This window comes from Anarrhichthys ocellatus, unplaced genomic scaffold (assembly GCF_004355925.1).
Source record: "Anarrhichthys ocellatus isolate YVR2014 unplaced genomic scaffold, GSC_Weel_1.0 scaffold95, whole genome shotgun sequence".
NCBI lineage: Eukaryota > Metazoa > Chordata > Actinopteri > Perciformes > Anarhichadidae > Anarrhichthys > Anarrhichthys ocellatus.
The window spans coordinates 219,717-233,101 of record NW_022280125.1 but is presented as its reverse complement, the minus strand read 5'-3'; the positions used below and the strand labels follow the sequence as shown (position 1 = coordinate 233,101).

The 13,385-nt window shown below is 41.5% G+C and overlaps 1 protein-coding gene across 1 annotated transcript in view; it reads left to right on the top strand.

Moving 5' to 3' along the window:
* LOC116398966 (endophilin-B2-like) overlaps nt 1-13,385 on the top strand; it is a 70,574-nt gene that overhangs the window by 37,969 nt on the left and 19,220 nt on the right. The window contains exons 4-9 of the mRNA XM_031875749.1: nt 3,342-3,470; nt 4,732-4,865; nt 5,119-5,211; nt 8,674-8,736; nt 12,459-12,482; nt 12,571-12,660. Coding sequence (XP_031731609.1) covers nt 3,342-3,470; nt 4,732-4,865; nt 5,119-5,211; nt 8,674-8,736; nt 12,459-12,482; nt 12,571-12,660 — 533 coding nt within the window. The remainder of the gene's footprint in view (nt 1-3,341; nt 3,471-4,731; nt 4,866-5,118; nt 5,212-8,673; nt 8,737-12,458; nt 12,483-12,570; nt 12,661-13,385) is intronic.

Here is a 13,385-nt window from a genome sequence, read left to right as displayed (position 1 = left end):
GACCTTATTGTATCACATGTTGAAACTGAACCAGAGTGAATCTGTTCTATTCAGAGAGACAGTCTGCTGTCCACTGAATGGAGTATAGAAACACCTTCTCCCCTAGTTGTTGTTAAGCTACCCTTACTGCACTGTTTTTAAACCTTTTCTGAGCCGCCGTACATTTTTTACATTAAAAAGATTCCGCGGCGCACCAACAACCAAAAAAGTTACAAAATGACACATTGTAGCATAATACAGCATATATGCTGACAATTTAATGACAAGTCTTTCAGTTTGTTGATCCTTACTCGGTGTGAAACCTGGGCCTGTTTAGATGAAAGTAAATCCAAAGTAAAGATAACTTTCTCTGTGTTGCCTCAAGCTCACCGTTTTTTCTTTCTTTTGACCACCACTCATACTCGGCTTTTCATCTGGGTCAGATTGTTGTCCAGGGCCCAGTTCAGAGTCCGCATTTATCCTTTTTCAAATATTTCTCCATCGCTGTTCGTCTCCCGCGCATCATTTCATTCTCCTGTCTTAAATGAACACGGTCATTACTGCGATACCTACTGCCACCCACTGGCATGGAAGAGTATTTATTACTTAGCCAGACACTATATTGCAGCTCAGACGCTCAACAATGGCAAATTATTTGCAGCAACTAATTCATATTTTTTTTGGACCGATTAAGTGAAATTGGACATTTTCCCACGGCACACCTGGCGATCTCTCACGGCACAGTGGTTGAAAATCACTGCTTTAATGAAATACTGCATATTTTTCACATGAAAAGCCTTCAATAAATGGGGGGGGGATTATAACAGCTGAGCCACTGGAAGGCTTTTTATGAGAAACATGTTAAGTGTAGCTTAACATCCAAAAAACAACAAAATGGAAACGACAAGAAAAAATGAGTCAATGTAACCTCATGAATTAAACATGGGGGAAGTGAAGAGTGTGTATTAACCGGGGATCAGGTGAAATGAGCAATAAAGGCTTGTTCCAAGTAAAGGCCTGCCCTGAGGTAAATACACACAACTGTAGTAAATCAAAATGCTTAGCATTGCATGTATACTGACTAATTAAGTCTCACAATATCATATTAAATCTATCATTCTATATTTTAGGAAATGTGCTGGTTCACTTTTTAGTGAGAAGGGTAAATGAATTAAATCCACTCTCATATCTGTCTGATGAAAATGAAGCTACAACCAGCAGCCATTTAGCTTAGCTTAGCTTAGCACAAAGACTGGAAAGGGCTAGCCCTGTCCAAAGGTAACAAAATCCCAATACTAAACATGTCACATCATGTGTGTTTGATCTGTAAATAAACCACAGTGTAAAAAGGTATGTTTAGGGAGCTGGTTTTGAACAAACATTACAAATAGAATGTGATAAGAAGTGAGCTTTCAGGGGGCTGATAGGCAGCTTGTGTTACCTTTGGACGGATTCAGGCTAGCTGTTTCCCCCATGCTGCTGGCGCTACCCTCTCAGCAGCTGAAACACTCATCCTCGCCTTCATCACCTCACGACACTAACTATTGCAACAGCATCCTGTACGGCTCATCCACCAAAATCATCAACAAACTACAAACACCCAAAACTCAGCTGCCCGTCTGCTCTCCCACTCCCACTCCCACTCCCACTCCACCAGAGACCACATCACCCAAGTCCTTCAGAACCTCCACTAGCTCCCCACTCCTTAAAGAATCCAGTTCAAGATTCTCCTCATCACATACAAAGCCCTTCATAACCCTAAACCCCTTCATACCTTTCTGACCTCCTGCACCAACACACTCCCACCTCAGATCCGTGACGCTAACCTCCTCAGCCCACATTACTCCAGCTTCTCTCCTGTTTACACATAAGTAGTAGACAAAATAACAGAAATGCCTTTAAAGTAATTTAGTTAACCAAGCAGTCATTAGGAAAGTTCCTAATGTCCTGTGCTAATGCACTTGTCCTCTGTTTCTAATGGACTCATAATTCATAATCCACTCCTGTAGGTCACAGTTAAGAAGTAGCTGCACAAGTGAGTCAAACTGGAGACACTTTAGTCTTTTTATGGGGGATCATTGGGTGTGTCATGTCATACTAGTCGTACATCAGAAATAAACATTCATTCATTATCCAAACCGCTTATCCTGTTCAGGGTCGCTGGAGCCGATCCCAGCTGACATTGGGCGAAGGCAGGGTCCACCCTGGACAGGTCGCCAGTTCATCGCAGGGCACATGTAGAGACAGACAAACATTCACGCTCACATTCACACCTACGGGCAATTTCGAGTCTCCAAATAACCTGAGCTGCATGTCTTTGGACTGTGGGAGGAAGCCGGAGAACCCGGAGAGAACCCACGCTGCAACGGGGAGAACATGCAAACTCCACACAGAAGGAACACCCGGGATCGGGGATCGAACCCGGGCCCCTCTTGCTGTGAGGTGATAGTGCTAGCCACTACACCACCGTGCAGCCTAAGATTTCTGCAAGAATTACATTTTTTGGCGATTAGATGGCGAGCGCCTCTGTTCTGGAGGCTGCTGAGAAACCCCTGGTTGGTGTAGGCTGAGGCTCAGAGGAGCGGGCTGTAGCCCCTACCATCAGGGGATGAATGACATGGAGTGTAAAAAGCACCTTGAGTGGTCGAATGACTAAAAAGACACTGTACTTACAAGTCCATGTATCAGTTCCACATGGTACAAACCATACGTCCTCTGACCGCCCTAGGTCTCTGGTTTGTGGTTGTGAAGTTTCATTAGGCTGTGATTCTCCTAGAGTCACAACACTCAATCACTTTATACAGGGATGTTTCAAAAAATGGCCCCACTGCAATGAATTGGCTGCTATGGAGACTAACATCATCACACATGAATACAATAAGGCTCATTGGATCCACAAGGAATATAGTAAGTAATAGATATTCAAATACACCCTAGAACCATTTTCATTCACATATCTTGCCATGCCAGGCCTCCCTCACCAAAATTTGGCCCAACTTTGGACCGTTACACAGCCCCCTCCCAAGATAGCATGACATGATGTGGTACCAATGGATCCATTAGTTCATTAGCTTCATATGATGCCAGTATCTTCACTCTAGCTTTAAGACAAGCCCGCTACAGCCTCTTAAAGACAGTAATGTTAGCTTGCAATCCTGCGGGTCTCAGAAGGAATATACATCCTATATTCAGTACTTGGTTGAAAAATAACTAATTTCAGATTGCATGTTTCATGGAAATGTTAAAAAAAAAAAGATTATTACATAATTTGAATAAGGCTCAAAAAACTCTGAAGCAAACAAGCAAGTTTTTCTCCTTGTGCGTACAGTTTCCCTGAGATCTCTTTATAACCTGCTGTCCAGGTGCTCGAATAGAGGAGTTCATCTATGACAAGCTGGATAAGAAGCTTCCCTCCAGGACCACCAACCCAGAGCTGCTGGGCCAGTACATGCTGGAAGCTGCCAAGGAATTTGGTCCAGGGACGCCATATGGTCAGTGGTGCTGTGATGAAACAGACTATCATATTGTTGTCTGCTTTTTACTCATGAGGTATGCTTTTCTGAAGCACCATCCTGAATGTTCACAATAATAATCAAATAATTGATATTGATAAATCAGCTTTGTTTGAATGCAGGTGAAAAGTCTGGGAACAAAATAGGCCAAACTCATTGGCCGAAATGTAATTTGTGAACCCACTGGCTATCGTCTGACGGTGATTTAGCTTTTTATTAGCTGAATCATAAAGTTCTAACTGAGCGTAACCTGCTTACTCTTACACAATCCGGTCGTAGACGTCGTCTCTCAACTCCAACTACATTCTTTTGTCTCAAATTGCTAATCGGATTGTAAACAATGACCAATGTCTTGGTCTTGATATCCAGATAAAGGATATCCTGATTTCCACTGGCTACACCGTAACCACAGAGATATTGTTTGTCAGTGTGCAGAAGTCCCAGTGCAATCAGGACAACCCTACGTAGTGCTTCTGTGTTATGCTGAAGTCTTAAACAGACTTAATGCGAGATATATAAAACAATAAGGCCACTCACACAAATACAAAACCACGCAAATGCCCTGCGACAGAATCCACACAGCACACGCCCTTCTCTCCCGACACACACACACACACACACACACACACACACACACACACACATACACTAGAACCTGACAGACACACACTTGTGTTTCGCTGTTCAATTTTTCCCCTTATGCTCAGCAGTTGTATTACAATTCAGCCACAAACATATGCTAGAGATCAAAACATATTCTACTTTACCTCAAAATAGTGGACTTTTTCTTTGATATAAATTATTTCCTAGACCTGATGAGTAATGAGTCCCTATTTGAACAGAGTGTAACCATGATGTCAAAGGAGAAAACAAATCCACTTGTTTTTCAGGTTGTACAGGGTGACGTTAGCTTTTCTAAACTACTCAACATTTGCTTTGTGGACCATTTACAACAGCGCCACCCATGGAAGAAGGCCTGACCTGAACCAACCGGCTATTTAATGGCAATATATATGAAGAAACACCACATCAATATTTTCCTTGATTAATATTCGTGAATACATGTTTTGCTATTTAAATGAATAAATGCTGCTGATGTTAGTTAGCTGTTGAGGCTTTCAGGGGATCCCCAATGTCAATCAAGAGGACTCCGGCCCCCCGTATTTTGCACAGTGGGCTAAATTGTCGTCTGACTGATAGCTGATGGGTTTTACATGATGGGTAACTTGTGTATTTGTAGGTAGTACCCTGATCACAGTGGGAGAGTACCAGAAGAGACTGGGTGGAGCCGAGCGCGAGCTCCTCCAAACTTCAGTCGCCGGCTTCCTCACTCCTCTACGCAACTTCCTGGAAGGAGACTGGAGGACTATATCAGTAAGACTGACTGACTGATTTACTTTCTTACTCACTACTTTACTGTAGGACCTTGGTGCTTTAAGACATTGTGTTCGCTTTTAACACCACCCGAGGGAGGAGAAGTCTGTTTCCATGGAGACGTGTGCGCTAAAACATGAAAGTCTTCTTCTTGGAGCTGGTTGCTTCATTGTGCTGTTAAACTTAGTGTTGCAAGGTTTGTTCCCTGCAGCAGGTACCTGGTTTCTGATTGGATCCCTCCTGTCCTCTGCAGAAAGAGAGGCGACTTCTGGAGAATCGACGGCTGGATCTTGACATCTGCAAAGCACGTCTGAAAAAAGGCAAACTGGCAGAAGCCAAAGCAGCGGTGAGATGAAATGTCAAGTTGATTTGTTGCTCTTGTAGTTCTTCTTCCTCCTCCTGTCCTCTGTAAACATGATATTTACAGCAGCCATACTGTGCAGATAGTCAAATCTGTGACCATATTGAATCTTCAGGTATAACATCCACCTCTCCTGTTTAATCTATAACCTCTGAAAGTAGTATTCATGTCTTTTGGCTACTTGGGGGCAGCTGGAAAAGCTGTAAACACAACATTGTCACATTATCACCATAAGGAGTTTAACAAACATTGCCTATTTAGAAGTCCAGCAAACACAGAGCAACATAATCTTTCATTTGGAGTCATGTCAGTGTCTACCTGATGACTGTAGGTCCAATGTTCCCCCTCTGTTAGCTCTCTACTGACTGCGTAGGGAAACGTCTGTCCTTTAAGCTGTTAAATGCTCCACTATATCAACCAGTGGCAAATACTCTGCAGAGCTGCTGATATTTCTCTTCAATACAAGTGACCATCTTTCTTTTACATGTAGCCATTTAATCCACAGTTGACATGAAATGTTTGTGGACTGCACCTTTAACAGCGGTCATATAAACAAAATTCTCCTTTCCCAAGATTCTCTGCTACCAGGTGAATTTGTTGCTGAATGCCACTTTCAGTCACATGTATGTTAGACTTAAGGCCATTTGAAAATTCTAAAATCAATTTTCTTGATGAATTTTTGATCTACTGTTTATCTAGTCATCCCCAAACTTGGTGTGGTATCGAGCGTTATTTTTTCTATCTTTATTCAAGAATGGGAACTTTCACTTTGAGAATAACTCATTGATTTAACATCCAGATGTTGTAATGCTCACACTCAAATAGCTCTGCTTGTCCTTAGATTTGCTCTGCTTCTGCTCGAACTGTATGCTTGCACGCAGATGTTGCATACAGATTTCCTGTGCTTCAGCTTCTGCTCTCAGGTGTAGTGTTGATCCCTGCATTCTCAATACTAGAGTGTCCCTCCTCTTCTGACCTCCAAGGCTTTATTAAATGTACTTCGCTGGCTTTCTTTACGACTTTTAGAATAGAAAGACGGTTAATATTAAGGGTGATCCGATCAGTATTTTTGCTGGAAGCAAAATGGCTTGTATGTCCCAGTAATGGGAGAAATTACGGTCAAATAATGTTTTTTGAGCTGAAAAACAATTGATAGGCAGGCTATATAAAGAATGACATCATCATGAATGCTCAACACTTTTGTTTCCTTTCAGCTGAAGAAAAAAAGTTAACCTAAATGAACATTTTTACACGTCTATTCATTCTACACTAAGTAGCAATATATATAGAATATTATAGCCTAGATTCCAGTGAGGCTTGTGTAGGATTTTTACAGACTTGTGTGATCCAAACATTTCCAATAAGTCCAGCGTTGTAAGTCAAAATGTATTGAAAAAAAGATAATGTAATCATTTCCAAAATTCACCCATAGGAGGCACGCACTGACGAGTCATTGCTCAGCTTCACATTCATAAAAAAATGAAGTTATTTATAGATATATTCTATTCGGAAGACTAGAAAAGAGAAATACGAGTACAGGATGAGACTTGCTCCTACATTAAGAACCACACTCTTGAATAAAGATAGGAAAAAGCTCCATAGTGTGGTATCTCTGTGAATGAATATTCAATTTAACCCAATATATTCAATATAACCCAATTCTGTACAGCTCTATGGACCTTGTTGACCTCTTTTAGCTTTAGTTTTGTTATGGCAGAAAAACGAATCCATCTGCTAACATAACATAACATAATAAGCTGTACATCTGCTAACATAACATAACATAATAAGCTGTACATCTGCTAACATAACATAACATAATAAGCTGTACATCTGCTAACATAACATAATAAGCTGTACATCTGCTAACATAACATAACATAATAAGCTGTACATCTGCTAACATAATATAACATAATAAGCTGTACATCTGCTAACATAACATAACATAATAAGCTGTACATCTGCTAACTAAATGAAAGTTGCTCTGCCCTGGAGTGGCCAAACATGTATGACTACAGTGAGAGACACTGCCTCGTAGCTCTGTTGTTCTATGTTAGATAATCAACACTGTTGTTGACGTGCATCTTGTGCCAGCTGTTCTCTAACACGTCCGTACATAATAAGACTGAAAAAGCTCAAAGATGGGAAGTACAGCAATATTCATATGGTAGGTGGAATAGCAAGAAGCAAGCGGCTTTAACATAGCAGCTAACATTATGCGTTGTCATGTCAGGTCATCAGGTCGTGCTTTCTTTTGAATAACGTCTGCAGTCATTTTGTTCCTCTTGTGTTGCACTGAGTTGGTTGCTTCCTCAGGTGGCATGGCTGCACTCATCAAACCTTTCAAATTGAATGAAAAAGCTTCTCAGATGCTCTGCTGGCTGCCATATCATCAGTGATTCTACCTGCAGTGCCTGTTGCATGTGTCTCAACCTCAATAAGATCAGCTTCTTAATGCTGACTATGAGGTTCTTTGTCTGAAGCTGGCACGGCTTGTTGCCAGAACAGCGGGCTCACAGGGAGAGGATGGAGTAGCACACTACAAGACGCAGTAGTACTTCTAACACTCGGGTCCAGTAGAGGACTGTGACATCATATATATATCAAGCAGGATTGATCCAGACAAGACCAGGTTCAACTTAGTCTGGCTCTAGCCAAACATTGGCGGTCCTGGATAACCGTATGATGAAGCTGGGTATCAGTTAACTCTGGGAGTTCCAAGCCTGATTGTGTGAAGCAGACTTCATCAGAATCAGAGTAGAGTATCTAATATGACATGACAAATTAGGTTATGCACAAAATAACATGCAGTGATGTAAATGTTAATACAAGTCCAGATGTCCTGTGTTTCAGCTCATCTTTTCTCTGACTTCAGTGCTGTGAGTCCCTCAGTAAGTTAGCGACAGACTCTCTGCTTTATAGGACTAACCCTGCTGTACTGCAGTCTGGCCCAAAATCCATACAGAAATCTGTCATGTGAAATAACTATTATAGAAAATAGTGTGTTCATGTAGGAACTCACGAATAGTAAGGAAGTGGTTGAGAAAGTTCAATCATCTCATTGAATTTAAAATGATTTAATACAAACGATACAGGCCTCTGCTCCATATGTGGATGTGACAAGTAACACATCATTTAATGAAGCTAATAAAAGCTTCATTAAATGGTAACATCACCACAACAAGAGAGAGTAAACCCATCAACATAAGAATGTCATTTGACTCCAACTATTTAATAATCGAATCAATAAATGATTCAGTCATAAGTCATTTCAACCACTTTGATACGACACACCACCACCGACGGCTATCCACAGTTCCTCCTGCACCTGTGCTGCTTCTGACCACTTTTCTTTCTGCTGCTATGCTGTTTGTTTTTCTGCTTAATAATTGTAACTGCATGATGTGCCAACATGTGTCTCCTCCTCCCTGCTCTCGTTTGTAGGCTGCACCTGATTTTCAGGAGACAAGGCCTCGAAATTATGTTCTCTCTGCCAGCGCATCAGCGGTAAGAGTCCCGAGTGACACACACACACAGGGCGCACACACACACACATAGGGCGCACACACACACACACAGGGCGCACACACACACACACACACAGGGCGCACACACACACAGGGCACACACACACACACAGGGCGCACACACACACACACAGGGCGCACACACACACACACACACACACACACACAGGGCGCACACACACACAGGGCACACACACACACACAGGGCGCACACACACACAGGGCACACACACACACAGGGCACACACACACAGGGCACACACACACACACAGGGCGCACCCGCACACACAGGGCACACACACACACAGGGCACACACAGGGTCTATGTCACTGAGCAGGAGCTATGCTAGCACATACTAGGCTTAGAGTGGACTGGCTCGTATGTACCATTCAGTCAAAATGTTTAAGCCAGACTATGAAAAACAAAAATATTACACAGAAATTAAAAATTGAATTTCTGAGCAAAACAGTTCAACGTTGCTAAATTCAGGACCCTTTGCAGCTTCAGCCGCACTTGATCAGGTATGACCAGTAGCTTATGTGGCTAATGTTAGCCAATGTTTCTTCCATATGAATGTGTAACTGACATTGCTACTAATGACTGTTGGCAGACTTTACGACTCCTCTCTCTTGTGCTGCTGTTCTACTCGCTGTTAGCATTCTCCATTATCTTGTGGCTACAGTGGCAGCTGTTCAGAGAACGTTACACATGCGTCTCTCTTCTTTGGCTTTCTCAATGACAACAAAGTTTGATATTTTACAGATATGGAGATGTTTTACTTTCAAATAAATTTGAAAATATATTGTTAAGTTTTAAAAAGCCCTTTCACTCAAAGCTTTAAAATACAATTAAAGTAGCCCACCTGGAATCCATTTCAACCAGTGGTACTGTAATGTTGCCTTCCTGTGGTTCATTTAACCAGCATGGGATGACAGCTATTAACTAACACAGTAAGATGCACATGTTGCATATTTTGAATGATTTATTGAAAGTAAATGGCGTGGGGGCTGCATCTCTAATGCTTGGGCAAGTGACTGTTGATGTTTGCAACATCAATATGATGATATGAGCATGTTTATGCAGCTTTCATTTTTGTTAGAAACATTTGGAGCCATAGACAACAGAGTTTTCTAGTTGCTCTTGTCACAAGGGAGCAAATCACAGCATGTTAGATATATAATAGAGGAACGATGTCCTTCACTGAAACACACCATTTAACAGCTAGCAGACACATTTCATCTGTTGCTGTGTCACTTAGCATCTGACCCTCTTGGCTGTGATTACAGTAACTTGCTGGGCTCTTGGACACAGCTGTACTAAGTTGGACATGAATCATTGTGTCAAAATGAGAAGTGGTTCAGCTGGACCACTACTATATGCAGCTCTGTGCACACACAAGATTGAGAGGAGTGCTGCAGAAGAAGAGTGCGGACTTTCCATTTCAGCCAACGTATTGCTGTCCATGTGTCTCAGCTGCTGAACAGTGATGGGAGAAGGGTTCAGATCCTTGACCTCAGTAGAAGAAGCAAAACAACTTAGTGAAAAACACATCCTGATAATCTACTTCAAAGCACTTATTATTCCTGTGAGTGTAATTCTATTATTGTATCATTATTACTAATACATTATGTACATGCTGTAGCTGATTAAGGTGGACTATAACATTGTATTATATTCTATAAGTTGATGATATTTTTGTATGTAAAATCAATCTCTTCAAAGTTATTGGTGACTAATGGCTGTAAAAGAAACTGAGTAGAACTACTAAAAAGCAGAACATGAAAGTACCTCAAAATTGTACTTTTAGGAATTATTAAGTTGATTTAGTTCCAGACAACACAAGTTTAAACCCGTCTTGGACCTTAAACACAGCTAAGCTTTGCAATAACAGAGCAACAGGCCTTTCCATGTGCTCTATCAGAGAGACAGACAGAACAATACGTTGGCTTAAATGAGCTTTGTAGGCTTGTTGACTTCCAGCTGCAGAGTGGCTGGGAGAGCTGGGATGTGGAGACGGATCCCAGCGTGTCACAGCAGAGAGAGGTTGTACACATAAACGTTTGTCAGCAACAGTGCAATGAGTTGTGGTAGTCAGTGGTCAGTCTCCAGTGATTTAGTGTGTGTTGTGTGGTAGACTCCCCACTTTGCCCTGCCTGATAACAATTCATGGCCACTTTGCCAATTTGTGGTTTTTCTAAACTGCTGGTAAACACAGGGGTACAAATTTTAATTAGTAATATTAATGTGGTCAGACTACGGCTGCAGCCTCAGCTTTAGGGGCAGTGGGTTGCTGTAAAGCGCCCGGGGTTCACAGCTGGAGTCGGGGATTGATCCACCAACCTTGTGGTTAAAGGTCGACCTGCTCTACCCAAGTTTATGTCATTTCTAAAATGTATACAGTAATATTCTTGCACAAAATATTATACAATGACAAAGATGCTTTCTCATAATAACACATGTTTAACACAGGAGGGCGCAATGCAGCAACCATTCATCAGTGTGCAGCTGTAGAATGGAGAGGAAGGTCCAGTTCAGTTGAGCCTGCAGGCCGACAGCAGCAGCTGTCACACACAAACACAAGTAGCTGGACCTTGAGTGAGGCAGAAATACTTCAATCTGGTTCTGTCTTCATTTGGCACCTCTAATCACACACATTCTTGTTTTTTAAAGATATAATATCCTTTCAACAATATTACCATTTTCCAAATTGACCATCATTTGCTAAATGATCAACCACGGTGGAGCTTAAACATTCAATGCATCCCGACCACAGATCCCATCATTTAAAAAGTAGAAGAAGTAGAGATGGAGCTGTTGATTGTTCCGGCCACTGCAGCACCGACAAAAGCTAAAGGTGTATGTTGTGGGACAGTTCTGAATAAACGGAGCAGGTATGCGGCTCACTCACTGCTCTTTGCTTTCTATTTGGTTCATGTTTGGTTCTTTTCTATAAGATGGAAAAACTGAACTACAGGAAGGAAAATCACTTGATAGATCCATTGGAACTTCCTTTTCCGATGTTTCGTTGTCTAATAAACCCACTGCTCATGCTGCTGCTGCACATTGATGCTCAGAGGAGGTTTCATTAGTTGAACCTGCTGTCTGATGTTCATTTTGTGACACTCGATTGCACCTGGAAGGACAGCTGTCAGATATATGATTGTGTGAGCAGAACCACTGCTGTTGGTTGAAGAGTTCAGCTTTTAGTTAATGCTGACACTTCAGAGATTTATTATGCAAAATCCAAAATATCCTAGTAACCAAATTTGAAGTGAAGTCAATGATATCTTAATTAGTTATATATTTAAATATATAGTACAAATGGCCGAGGTGTCACTGCATAATGTTAGGATCATACAGATGTATGAGAAACTGTTGATATGATATGATAATACTGATATGAAGAATTCATTAAATGATATTGATTTAATTAGATTTAATTAATTAGATTAAATAAACTCTATTTCTGACTGTTTGATTTAAAGTTGGTGCCTCTGTGGTTCAGCTGGGTAGTTTCAGGTTGGTAACAGAGACGGACTAACTAAACCCAGTTTCTGCAGATCCATTTAGATTCAGCTCCCCTCGTAGGATCTATAAGCTTTGTCTGTGTTTCAATCTGAAACGGTGTCTAAAACATTTCACGTTTGAGTCTGAGAATGGTTCATGACTGCTTCTTTCTGTTCTCATGCTGATCTCTCAGCTGCTGAGTGAGGAAGTGGACAAAGTAAGTACCTTCACTTGAGGAGATGCAGTGTGTGTCTAAATGCAGCCCTTTTAATGCTTCCTTCCTGTCCCGTCATTTCCACCTGCAGGCAGAGCACGAGCTCCGTGTCGCTCAGACAGAGTTTGACCGACAAGCTGAGGTGACCAGGCTGCTGCTGGAGGGCATCAGCAGCACGCATGTGAGTGACTGACTCTGTTCGTCTCCAGAATGTCCACAGCAGCGATGAAGACATGAATCATTGTTTTTTGTTTGTCCGACATGATGCACAGATTTACTGAACACATGCATGCTCCAAAGGATGAATGAGCGTTTCCGTGGGGAGGAAGTAAATGGTGCACATTAATTGCGCCAAGGTCAACTCGAGCAAACACACAAAGTTGTACCATTACCGCGTTGACAGCGCTGCCCTTTCAAGGAAAAGGAGAGAAAAAAGATCATGATCCTGTCTGGCTTGAGTGTTAGGTGTTCGCTCGCCGTCCATGAACCCAAACCACATAATTCACAAAGGCATGATCACTACTATGAAGCCTCAATTTACAAAACAAGAAAAGTAACATATGAGGACTATATTATATGCAAATCCCAGTATTTTTAGACCTGATATTTATTTCATTTTGATAACTTTTAGGCTGATCGATATAAATAAATGAAGAAATTAGTAATTCCCCACCAGAATTCTTGGCACTCAAAAGATGACTTTGAACCGGTATTTATACCATGTTGGGTCTAACTTTAACTCAAACAATTTACATCAAATAATATATAATAACTATATAGTTAGTTTTGGTTAGTGATGAATTGTGACAAAATGTTCTGAGGGGTGGGGAGATCAGTATAACTCCTGCCCAACCATTTCTTGGCTCTGAGCAGCTTCCAGGCAACCAGTGAAAACTCTTTGAAGTT